Raw genomic sequence first — 13,962 nt, 5'->3', positions numbered from 1 at the left:
AATTGACTTGAAACTGTTTTCAAGGACAAAATGAAAGAAACAATTGGCCCCACGATGACGAGAGAGCGACTACAAGCGTTCTCAAAACATTCATGCTGTGAACTGTGCACCTGTATGGTTGATGCAGCGTAACTTATAATATTAGATTACATTTTTTGTGTATTATTGTGTAGTATTTTGCAAGTCTATAAATGTCTATAGCTCACAATATATACAAATCAGTATTCCAGGAACATTTGAGTCATAAAAGAAAAAGTCTCTCTATTCTATTGCTGTCCACCTCCCCCGAAATATAATGTCTGATACTAAATCCATGCACTGTGAGATATGCGTGTCATAAATCCCACAGAAATCTTCTCCTTACACTCAGTCCATTGCTATATTCCATGTGCAGTCGGTATCATGCTTTTCTCCAGTTGTTGATTGATTTTGATCAATCAGTGAATCAATCTTTAGGTAAACAGCACAAGCAATAGAATCATAAACAAGAAAAGAAAATATGACGTAAATAAAAGAAATATTAAATGAAAAAAGACCCTTTAAGAGCAGATAAAACACTGATTCTTGACTTCATAAAACACATATAAAGTAAAGAAAATATATGAGCAAAGATAAAATTGATCCACATAATACATTCAAATTTAAATTTAAAATCAGGTAAAGAGACCAGGTTGACCATTAGAACTCAGTATTTCTATTGTCCAGGCTGAATTATCCCACATTAGGTCGTTAAAAGCTTCCTCTGACAAAGGAGAGAAACTGCCCAATTTGAAAGGGCTCAGTAACAAAGCCGAACAGTGTAGCAAAACCATTTATCCACAGTTAAGCTCTTACAGATACACACAAACTCGGATCTTTGCAAGAAATAATTCACAGAACTTAACGTGTCAACCACCGCACAACACTCCACATGCGGCTTGAGATGGAAATTAGCGACTCGACTCAATACTTGCCAATAACGCAACAGGAAAATGTTTTTCCCATCACTGGCTGACCATTGTCCACCTGAGTCAGACGGATTCAGACTACACCAGCTTTTATTTCAATGTTTATCTTGTAACCACCATTACATAATTAATTATTAATATAATTAATGTGGAGATACCAGTCTAATTACAGGTAAAAAATAAAAAAGACATGACATGGGTTGACGTCATAATTTCAACTGGAACTAAACAGAGTTTTACTGAAAATGAGATACAAATGTGTGTGTTGCTGTTAAAAAATGTACTAAGTATTTATATCAGTATATAAATCAGTTACAGACTACAAATGATGTTTGAAAATGTTGCTTGCAGCACTTTTAAAGATGCAAATCATCTGCCATTTAGATTCAGTTTAGGAGACAGTCCCAGCATGCACGATTCAACAATGCATGCTGGTATAGCACCATGCACTTCTGACCACTCTATTACTGAGCCAATGATCTGAGCTGCATATACTTCGTAGTGATATAATGCGGTCAAATGTATCTCTCGTGCCTGCTGCACATTAGAGGATAATCGAGTCGTTTTCAGGTCTGATGTATTCCTCCCGATGATCACTGGGGCGAGTTAACTTTCATCTGAACAGATTATATGGCCGAATGATCCTATTTGATATTTACGAATCGAAATCAGGAGACTTGTGGTATGAAAAGAACAGAAAATGGGTGAGTGAGAGTGATCTGATCGGGTAGTGTCACCAACAAGATGTTGTGTAATTGTGACTCCACTAGTTTTTCCCCGCTCTCGGTTGTAATTGAAATCAGACAGGCAGAACTTTTATGAATGTTAGACATAAACTGTGTTTTATTGCTCGTATATGAACTGATTACCTTTTTCTGTTTTGATAGCTGTTTTTTAAATTCCATTTTTTCTGTCTGTAAAGTGCTTTGTGACTTTGTTAAGAAAAGTGTTGTATATAAATGCAAAACGACATGATTATGTCTATGATCTGTAACAGGTGGAGGACAGAAAAGAAATGATAAACTTGTGGAATTGTGACAACATCATGAATGCTTGTTTAATGTGTCCTGTTGTTTGTGCAAAACATTACACAAACAAGCACAGCACTAACGATGCCTGCAGTCCTCCTCTATATTTGTTTTTACCCTGGAATCACATTTGATTGTTCCTGAGTCTCCACTCAGAAATCCTTTGTCCTCTAAGTCCTCTAGTGTGCAGCAGGCATTAGGAGTCTGACTAGATGCAATCTGCTTTTCATTAGTATGTCCTTGTTATGGTCAGTCTCCTACATTATTGTGTGAATGTGGGTGAAAGATAAAAGTAATAGTGAAGAAAAGAAACAGGATGCTGACTGTGGGCAATGTGGGGCTCTGCAGCATCAGCAGAATCAGCAGTTCACTAAATCTGCATGTCTTTAGACTGTGGGAGGGAACATGTGATGTCCGCAGACGTCCTGTGGACTTGAGAATATTGTTGATTTAAAGAGACAGTGATAACTACTGAGACAGGCATGATGATTCTACACAAACACTCAGAGGAAAACAAATCTACCTCCATACCGAGTGACAGGTGCACAGATCTTTTCTGCCACTGAAACTATAAGGTGTGACTGTCTGCGTGGTTGTTATCAACTTTATGGAAAATAGTATAAGCAAGCATGTGACATTTAGCGCTGGATACAGATATTGAATGCAGCAACAGAGCAAAACAACAAGTTAGAGTTCTCTTTTGTTAAAATGAGAAGTGTTAATAAAATTTGTGGTTCAGTATCTGTGGCGATAAAATAAAATATGGTGTACTGTCAGTGCTATGGGAAATACTGTGACCATTCAGGGTTTGGGGACAATTGGGCGTGTGTGCCCTGGTGTAAACAGGAAGCAGATTGTTGGTTACTTGGTTACAGATAATTATACAAATTAGAAACATCAATAGTGACAAGTAAAAGGATTTCTTTTCTTGGAGCAGCAATGAGGTGTAAGAGTCAACAGCGCTTTGCCGAGCTGTGACTGATATGAACCAATCAGGAAGAGACTGCGTCAAGGTTTCCCAACGTCTCTATTTTTGCCTCTCCATGCTATAGCTACGGAGTTTTCAAACATCAGTGGTGCCAACTTTGTTTCCAAACTTCTCTGTCACAGTCTGAGAAATTTAAGGTCGGAGGCGGAGCATTAAACGTGTAACGTACAAATCCAATGATTCTGGTGTGTGTGTTCGTGCGTGTGTGTGTGTGTGTGTGTAGGAGAGAGGGCAGAGCACTGAGGCGTGGCTGCTCATTTTATGTCTTTCTCCTTTCAAGTCCTCAGTTTGTAAACACATTGACGTGATGGGTAATACGTGCATGATATGAGGCAGGTTGTTAAAATATGACCACACAAAAATTATATATGCAGAGCACCTGTCATAATATGCAAGCTGGACAATTACAGTCCTTGTGCTGTGTACTTGTGTGCACAGAACCTTGGTAATTTTCAGTCTTATTTCTCTGTAGTACACCCTGTCCACACTTATACAGACATTTTGCTTCTCATCCACAAACTGAGATTCTAAAAAATACCTTCCAAAGTGCAGATTTTCAAAAGACAAGGCAATAAGTAAGAGGAGTGTTCCTAACATTCACAATACTTGACAGAGTTCTCTGTATGAATTTATCTGTAGCATCCATAACCATCCCACCGGCACGCTGACTTTAGTCTTGTGAGAATTTTCATTTTTCTCCACATATGAAATCCGTGAGATATTCTCCACTACTGAGCAGTGGTCTGTTAAACAGTCCTCTGGGCCTTCAAAATGACTTTCAGTTTAGACACACAGAATAAAGAGTAATATATCTCTGGGTGGCTTATCTAAGCAGAGGCCTTGGTAAACTGCCAACTTCTTAACCCCGCGACAGAGTAAACCCACCATGGGCTCGCTTTCCATCAGTGTAGCTGACAGAGAATTTTAAGTGTTGGCATAAAAGAGCTGAAATACTGACTTATTATGACCATTACAACCCAGTGAGCACGAGCACTCAGAGACATCCACCACTGAGCTGAGGCTGATTTCATGTCTTGGATTCTAAGAGCATTAAAGACGGAGACAGGGTATGTTTACTACAACCCCTCTGGCATCAGCTCAAATACTCAAGACGGATCGTATCCTGCCTGGTCTGAAACCACATCATGTATTTCAGATGTTTGCCATCTGCACTGAAATAACAGATTACAAGCAGCAACAAACCTAAATTAGACCAAACAGAACATTACAGGGATGACAGAAAGGTACAGTATCAGAGAAGACAGTGAAAAAATAGGTTGGACTGGGTCGAGGTATGTTTTTCTCACGCAGGGGTGTTTCGGCACATGAAGAATATGCTGCTAATGCAACAATACTGAAGATCAGATCATTTCCAATCAGTGTGAAAATGCAAGAGGACAGTCTGCAGATCAAAAGCATTGCCTTGTGCGACATTTGTGTTCATAGAAGCGGAGCCTTTTACCTGTGAGTGAGCGCTTCCGACTTGTGGAGGTGCCACATCCTGTGCATTCGGAGTACTTGGACCATGCAGTTAGAGTGCAGTCATCCTTGCAAGCCACCCGACACTCTCTAAACTGAGGGGGCAAGGGGCCAGCCCATCGCAGACACTCCGTCATATTGGCTGACTCACCGCTCTCCCCGACACAACTGACTCCTGAAAACACAGAGGGACGGGGAGGGGGGGCAGGAATGTCACTCCATTTATACAAACAAAGCACCCATAACAACTGACACCTCACCAAGTTGACTTTCAGTCAAACATGCATCTGTACGGTGATCTAAGCTTTATATCACTTTCATTATCAGTTGATTGTTTGGTTGAAAATGGCGCAGAGATGTTTCTACAGTCCAGTCACAGCAGAAGTCATAGTAATGAAGAATATACTTGTGCTGCTTTAATGTTAAGATCTATCGGAATGCTAATTCAACCTTCAAGCACAAACACTTTTATCACACTTCTTAAGATAAGTGTGATTTATTGAATGGAACAAGACATTCATAATAGCAGATCAAAATCAAAGTGAAGTACTTTTGAAAGAATGATGGATATTCCAACTAATCAAAGTGCTGGTATCAGATTACAGACGAACAGGGACGTCACATTGCAGTACTACAACTATGATTATGTGTGTAGGAATAATTATTTAGAACACACAGATGGGTTAACTGGTCTGATGCAGCAGTCAATTCACGCGGAGTAGACTTCCAGTCACAGTGAGGCTACACTTGATAACTTTGAAAAGTACCCCTGAACAAGTTTCCTTTGCAATTTTTCCATATCTTCTACAGCGAAATTGAAACTGTCAGAGAAGTGAGGCGGCTCTTTGTCAGGAAAGGTAAATGTAGTCAAGGGGAAAAAGAGTATAGACTGAAAAAAAACTTTATTATGATTTTCTCTTTCATTTTCAGGCTTATAGTGCATTTATCAGACCAAAGAGCCACAGCATCTATCTAATATTTCAACAAACGTATGTGTGTCTGCCTGTGGAATGCATATCTCATGAAACTTATTATGTGTATCCTGTGTGTCAATTGCAATTTGGGTAATATTAATAACATTTGAATAAACAGGCAAGTGGCACTCTGTAGCAGGAAGTGGGGGTGGTGTGTGTCAGTCTGGGGGACAGAGTTGAACAAGTCTCATTCTACATCCTTGGATACTGCAGCGCTCGGTAACTGGGTCAAATGATATTAAGATTATTTTGATTTCAACATTTTTTAAGACCAACACAGCACAGGTGCTGATCTCCATCATAAACATTCATACAATCACTATGGCAATCTGTCTTCAAAGTAAAAGCTCAAAGTTCATTTTGTTGCTGCAATGCTTTATATCAAGCTAAATTGCAAAGATTGTATCTTGAAAAGTTGTGACTATGGGTGTGAAGATTGTGATGGTTGTAGATCAGACCTCTCATATAGCCGATATGCAATGTATGAAAAAATAACAGCAAGTAAATCATTTAAACGTATATATAAACCACATCTGTGAACAGTTATAAAGAAAATTCAGTTTTATTTTATGAAAAACATTGACTTTAAAATCTTTATTGCCGATAAACCAGGATGAAGTTTTCTGTACCATAGACTATAAAAAGCTCTGCACACAACTAAGGGAATAATTCTGAAGTAGCTCTGGAGAATTACCACAGACCAAGAAACAGGGCATTCCAGACAGACAGGTTTAGAACAGACACCGCACTACTTAATAAAATGTTAACACAGTGCAAGTTCATTATTGGCTTTTTGTCAAAAGACAAATGGGGTTATTCTTGACAAACAGTTGAATAGATTATTTCATTGCATAATATAAAGTTTATGCATTGTTCAATATGCTGTTAAATAAAACCAGCTATGCAAATAAAGATGAAAATAATGTCTTAAGAAAATACATTTGTGAAAGCACATTACTTTGGTATCACAGGAACTCTCATTACTATGCAAACGCATGCAGAAGGTTGCTCTAAAATCTAATCATTAACTCTAATAGGCAAACCTGTGAAATAAAAAATTCTATTGTTGCTATTCTCAAAATCAGACCTCACAGAAATACACATGACTTCTAAGTTCCTCACATGCCATGCCGCATGGTATCAAGGCAAGCAGAGAAAAAAAGTGGGACTATTGTTTTTGCAGGATTTTAAAAGTCACTGTGAAGAAAGTGGCACACTATAATCAACAGATCCACAAGGAGGGGAAGGAATAATTTCACTGTTTCCAATACTTGACGTTTCTGTCTGCATTGTACTTGGCATCGGTGTCTGCAAGAATAAGTCTGGTTCAGCCCAAGCTCAGAAGGAAAGCACATAAATGAGGATTCAAATATGGTTATTAATGCAGCTAGAATTAATTAAAGACAATAAATAATAAGTAAAATTAGAATCAAATAAGGACATGTGAGGACATGTCGTTTCTGCAGTCTGAGGAGAAGGGAGGAGAAGAGCTTTGTCAGAGGAGACACGAGTAAGGATGGATATCGTTTCGTATTTTTTCTGATATCAGTGCTAAATCGTGACTTTTTTTTAAACTCTTTATTTATAGACATTTTTCACATTTTAACTACAACAAGAAAAGAAAAAGAAATAAAGAACAAAGTACAGAAGAACAAGCAAATAGGAAGTCTTGGGATTGACTGAAGGTTAATGCAAACCTTCCTAATCTAAGACAGAGTACCACTCATGCTTTGTACAATAGTGAAGAGTGATCGGTTTAATTGGCTTAATAAACATCGAAATCAATACTTTTAAATCAGTTCCTCCGCCAGATACTTTTTTCATTAAAAAAAGTAAGATGTGCTTCACATGGGGTCACGTGACCAGTCACTGAACATTAACTTTGCCATGCCCCTCCCTTTACATGGAATTGTTTTCAAACATTTGCTGCATGTCCTGGTGTCGGAATCCTTTCACAAGAAATACAGGATGTTGTTGTGTCGACATGAGGGCATGAGACAGCTACTAGCTAACTGTAAGTTAACGTTATGTGCTGCCAGAGCCACATAGAGTGTTTTGCAAACAGAGAAGTGCTGTGATTTGCATGTTGCCCGTATCGTACATTGAGATATGATCAGATACATCCCAGCCATGTAGGAACCCAGACTTTGGTACCCAACCCTCTACAGGAGCATCTGTATGAGACACCTCCAGATACATTGTCCTGTTGTGCACCCACACACTGGGATGTAAGTAAAAGCGATGTTACTAGTGAAGAAAACTTCCTCCCTTCCAAAGCCTCTGTGAGGATTCACTGATCCACAAACATGCCTTTTATCTGCTTTATTGATTTATATTTGACTTTCAAATTTTTGCCCTCTGACAAAAACAGTTGGGTTCCTACTTGCTGAGAATGTGTGGGAGGGTCATTTACATACAAGAGCTTTACAAAGGCAGTGCAAAGGAGATGATAGTTATTAATAATGTGCCTTTATGTAACGGCGATTGTGGATCACAGCGAAAAAACAATATTTCATTTGGCAATGTATGTGTTTAGGTAAAACACTGATATTATTATAAAGGGTCTTATGGGGGCCTATTAAGGTGGATCTTATTTTTCTGTTTAAGAAACCTGTTTAAAGAAAACAACTTATAATGAACACGTGCTGCAGTAGTAGTCCAATTAGTAGCACAGCTGGGATAATGATATGTCCTTGTTGGCACTTAGTTCTGTCCATTTACCTCGAATAGCCCTCTGTCTTTACCGAACCTACTCCACCAGTGACAACCCCATTCTGTCAGCGCCGGCATCTTTTATTAGCCGAGCTCAGCACAGCAAGCACTGACATTCTGATTTTTAACTCGCAGCCTGCCATTTTTAACATAATTATTCCAGCCTCTGGTTGCCTGTGTCTATTTGTGTGGCCTTTCACATCATCTCCTCTCACAAAGCGGTAACAACTTTTGTCACGGTATCTCAGCGACTGACAGGGATCATATTTAATTATACAGCTGCTTGGAAAGGTGAAAATCTTTGAAGCTGAGAGGACACACTTTGAAGAGGCCTGTCACACACACACAGGTTTTTTTTAATCACTTTCTCCGGTAAGGTTGTAGACTTTTAGATAAAAAGAAATTTTTTAAATAATTCGTAATCGAGTTTCCTTTCAATTGTTGTAAATCCGGCTCAGAACATTTTCTTTTATCACGCTTAAAATTATCCACATGAATCCCCCTCCCACCATAAAAATAATATTCCTGCTAATTCACTCATATTGCTGGGATTATATTCCTCTACGTGATGCCCTATGGAGAGTAATGTGGAGAGGTCTCATCGTGGCCATTAAGTCACATTTTTTCATCAAAAAAGATAATCAGTGTGACACATTTTCTGTTGAATAATTTCTCAGTACAGTTCCAGTGCTACTCAGGGAGGGATACAACACACCGGGATGGTTATGAGCCACAAGTAGGGCGAATAAAGACACAATGTGCTACAGTTAGTGTGAAATCCATTAGCTAAAGTTATCTGCTACAACTTCCCACATTATCCAAAATCACTGGTTCTATTTTGTGAAAAATTTCCCTTTTGGCAAGGTTAGGATTCATATTCCAAAATCCATCTATTAAAATGGCAGTGGTGGAGGAACGTACTCAAACACTCCTGAAGTATAAAAGGACCATTTAATAGACAATCATAGAACACAGGACACGATGGTGAATATCCCTTGCATGTTTGAAGGTCATCCACACTAGTTAAGTTGCCAACAACCATATCTTCAGTCGTGTACCTGAGTGTAATTGGGCGTTAATCAATAGACACCTTCTGCCACGGCAGGCCCACCACAGGCTGATCAGATCTGGGAGTGTGTCCCTAACATCTTGGGGCACAGTTGGAGTCTTTCCTCCTGATCCAAATGCCATTGGCTGCAGTGTCATGTAGTCTGTGAAGTTTCTTTTAAAAATAAAAAGTATAAAAGTAAAAGTATCGCTGTTGTATATTGAGTTTAGTTTATATTCAGTTTAATAATACAGACTCTGTATTATGAATAAAGAAAACTGCAGATGATGCTGCTGAACATTTATTTTCATATTGATTATTAACTGAGCCTCTGCTGCATCCATTTCTGATGTTTCCTCTTCACCAGTGATGCTGCTGCGGGAGGCGGGGTCTAATGTTGTGGACCAAAAACAATTATTATAAAAATGTCACTGAGGAGAATGTACAGATCTTTACTGATACAGTGGAGTATAAGAAGTACCTGAAAATAAATCTACATAAAAAGTTACTTAAATACAGTTACTTTGTGAATGTATTTTGTTACTAATGGCCGACAGGTGATTCATAGTCAGCCATTAATCTATCATTGCATGTCTTTTGACTGTGGGAGGAAGCTGAAAAAACGCAGGCTCAGGGAGAACGTGCACACTTGGCACAGAAGGGCCGGGGTCGGCCGGGAGGTTCAAACCTACAACCTTTTTGCTGTGAGGTGTCAGTGCGAACCGCTGCTCCACCACCCTCTTCTCAAAAACCTCTCCCATTCAACGCCTCCTATCCGTGACCCTGGCCTGTCAGGTCAGCATATGTATCATAATCCTCACCTTATTCTACACTAGCTCAGACATTATTATTCAGTCAACATGCAGCCTTTTGTTCGACACACACACTGAGATGGGAGGCAGCATTAACTCAAACCAATAGCATATTGGCTTTAAGAAGCACATACCTATTTGCTTGCTTGTTTCAAAATGTTGGCACTGATTCTTTACCTTATACACTTCAGGGCTGAGCCTGGGGGTCGCAATCAAGCAAACTGACAAGTTTTGAGTGGGCTAGAAAATCTCAGGTGGCTACTTGAACTTTTCTGTAACTGCTATTTGAATGTTTCATCATCACTTGCTATATGCCTGTTTCCCAGAGTTACGCAATATTCCTACAACAACTTCAGATTTTCAACCAGAACTCTTGTAATTCTCCCAGAAGGGGCAACTTGGCAACTGACATGCTGCTTGCCTCGAGGAAAATAAAATAAAATTCAACAATGACTGCAGCCTCTCAGTTAGTAATAGTACAGTGCAGCCCAAATGTAACTGATCACACGAAAAACTAAATACGTATATACTCGTATTTAGGAAACAATACCACCATTTCCAAAACAGATACAATACATACTGCCATTCAGATCTTTATACGCATGAAACAAAATCAGTGGAGACAGGTAAATGGGGAAGAGATACACATTTGTACTAAGAGGCAGAGGCAGAAGCAGAGGCGAAGCCAGGTGAGCTGGAAATGCTACAGTGACTGAGCTCCTGCTAACTTGTGAAATCAGCCTGCCTGAGGTGTGACACAGAGCTGCTGCTTATTACCACAGCAAATGTCAGAGCAGTCAGACGGCAAAACACTTCCACTGGATGTTTGTGGCCACGAGACAGAGACGTGATTACAGCGTCACAGCACTGCACAACAGGACTATGTCACCATGTTCACACCGTGCTCGCATATTGACAGTTTACATGTAGAGATGGTAGAAGAAGGATTTTGATGTTTTTTTTTTATTTTCCAATATAATATTAGTTTTAAATTTCAAATGCAATTTTTCAAATGTTAATGTTTAATTGCTATCATTCATACTTGATGATTACCTATGACTTATAAATGACATAGATGATTACTATGAAATCATTAATTAATAATTTACACATATGCTGTACGGTTGGTTCATTATTATTTTATCAAATCTAATGGTTTATTGTGAGTGACTGAGGAAAACATCACACTTTCTTGCCCTGCAGCCTGATGGGTTGACACTCATGTTGGTCTGCCTAATTATTCAGTAAATACACAGTAGGCTAATGATGCAAGTTTGTTTGCACAGTGAGACCCAATGTTTATTTCACACTGCACTTTGCACTTAAGTGCCTTCACTGCTGCTAACAAGATTAATTTAAAGCTTTGTGCAATCATGGTATGTTTCTGCAGGGCGTCACTTTTCCTGAGCAAATAGTACCTCACAGTATGATTGTGGCCTGAAAGGAACTGGACAGTAATTCAAGTAGACAAGTAAAAAACTTGAAAAAAATCTGCTTAAACTTTATGTGTTTAATTGTAAAACATGTGGAAAATCACCATAATCACAAATTTCCTTCGCCAATACTTTAAACAACACTTCCTTAGCCAATGCTGGAACAGGCAGTTGGCCGACATGCCTGTTTTTTCCCCTGACCAGCCCACAATACAGGGAGATTGGCACTATGGGATTTTCTTAATTGACACTGGGCTTGACTGAATAACATCCTTAACCCCCCCCCACATTTGGCCTCAGTGCCATCATTATACAGTGCATCAACAAAAAATGCCAAAATGAGCAAGACACAACACAGGGGAGGTGCAGGGAAATTGCAAGCCAAAAGTGGCAAGAGGATGCTGCCAAAACAATGAGCAAAACTTAACTAATATGTTTTCTGCAGGACGAGAGTGGAGGGAGAGTAGGAGTTGCAGAAAGAAGAGGCTAACAATGGGCTCACTGTTTGGATCAACAGTAAGTGAAAAGAGCTGGTGTGTTCGTACATAACAATGCATTTCATTACCAATTATTTTTACTGCAATCTTTACCTCTGCCAAGGAGGTCATTTTCACTTCAGTTGATTTGTTTGTGCCTTTTTGAGCATTTTGGTCTGGGTGCAGATCATTGTGAGATTAGAGAATCATGTGTGATATATTCAGGGAGTTATTATCCCTTAGTGTGGGTTGAATTCAGGTATGCACTATACTGTGTTATACTAGTTGTAAAATGTATAATATAGATCATAAACTTTATGATTTATAATGTTCTTCAAGCTTTGCTCTACTTCACTAATGGAAGCTTTCTACTTATTAATGCAGGTTGTTTGCTATAGGTGTTGCCATGTTGCCATGTGGGGACATCACACTGCACACACAGATAATTAGTCAACATTTGCTGGCAGCTTCTGTGCAAGCTATAGTTCTCTTGTATTTCTATGGTGAAAAAAACATTGTCTTATTGTAAGAATGTCAATATTTAGTTCTACCCAATTGATTAATAATGAGTCTGCTGCCAGCGTATGTTTTGTTCATTAAGTTATGAGGCGACATAAGGTGAACACTGCTCTTTATGGACCCGTGGGAGCTAGAGCAGTTGTTGTGTGGGTGTTATTGGATAAAATAAGCATAAGACATCCATGTATAAGTGTATAAGTTTGTATATTTTGTCTAAGACTTAAATGTTTTGTTGATGCAGCTTTTTGCACCACTTCATCAGGGAAGCCAAAAACTCCGTACCTGATTACTACCAACATGCATACAGTAAGTATACAAGTAATGTTTATAATCTTAAATATATCTCACTATAAAAAAAATATCAACAAAAATGCAAAAATCAGACAGAATATTTAAAAGATTTGGGAAGAGATGTACAACTTGTTTTTTTCAGGTTTCCTTACCAAAAACCATTCAGTCAAAAATTGAACATTTAAAGACACTATCCAACACACAGGAAGCCATTACTGAAAACTGGAAAATTGCATTGAAATTGTGACAGTAACTGAATTAAATGATACTGGAGTCTAAATTTCAAACAAAGAAGAAATAACTATCTTAAAATAGAAAATAGAATTTGAGTAAAGCCTCATGTTTTATTATAATGCCTGTATGTTCAAACTATTGTTTGTAATTGATCACATAGAGAAACTGTGAGTTTTCTATATAAAAGTAGTGACATACAGATTATTTAAGAAACTAAAGCTGAATTTTTGAACTTGAAGTAATATCTGAATTAGATAGTATTACACTAGAGATGTCTGTTGCATATAAAAGCCTCAGGCAGGGAAATGCATTATTGGGGAACCTATGGTATAACTTCCTGTCATTATTCTCTGATAATGCCCTTTTCAATGTTTCCATGTTACTAATATGGCCCCATCCCCAATTACTGTGCCCTACTGCCCCAGTTTGACATTTATATTTCCTTTTCATTGGATTGGTTCAGCCGATCCACCGACTGAAACCAAACTCTGGAAAACGTCTCAGCAGTTTAAAGTCTACATTTAAATAGTGTGTTTCGACCGACTGCCAATTCCAAACTTGCATTTTTGAAATGTCACAGGTATTTAACTTAATCATTTCATAATCATATTCAAATCAGCCGCTCTAAAGGTCAGTGAGGCTTACTCTTAACCTGGGAACACTACAGACACCTCTCATCAAAAAGTCATAGAAATGCCAGTCGCAATTATGCAGCCAAGTAAATGTGAGCAACAGTGACGGCAACAGAATGCTACAGAGAGTTTCTCAAGGCAGTACAGTAAACTTCACTGTAGAATCACATCAGTAGCTGGAAGAGCCAGTTTCTGGGATTTATTGAGACATTCGCTCTCCTCTAAACAAGTCTGAAATGATCCAATTAACACTTTGGCTTTTTAACAGTTTGGGCCAGTGGCAGTCGTTCTCACAACTCCACTCAGAGACAAACTTGCTGCAGTTCTTAACAAAGAACAACAAACACATTCACAGAGCACATGGCTAACAGAAGCACGTGTTTTCCATT

General features: G+C 38.7%; 1 protein-coding gene across 1 annotated transcript in view; it reads right to left on the bottom strand.

The window, feature by feature from the left end:
- Positions 1-13,962, bottom strand: part of thsd7ba (thrombospondin, type I, domain containing 7Ba) — a 183,610-nt gene that overhangs the window by 47,815 nt on the left and 121,833 nt on the right. Inside the window, exon 14 of the mRNA XM_069533160.1 lies at positions 4,426-4,617. Within this exon, the coding sequence (XP_069389261.1) occupies positions 4,426-4,617 (192 nt within the window). The remainder of the gene's footprint in view (positions 1-4,425; positions 4,618-13,962) is intronic.

The sequence above is a fragment of the Paralichthys olivaceus genome, chromosome 10 (assembly GCF_024713975.1).
Source record: "Paralichthys olivaceus isolate ysfri-2021 chromosome 10, ASM2471397v2, whole genome shotgun sequence".
Taxonomy (NCBI): domain Eukaryota; kingdom Metazoa; phylum Chordata; class Actinopteri; order Pleuronectiformes; family Paralichthyidae; genus Paralichthys; species Paralichthys olivaceus.
The sequence above is the reverse complement of the archived record's forward strand: the minus strand, read 5'-3'. Positions and strand labels throughout refer to the sequence as shown.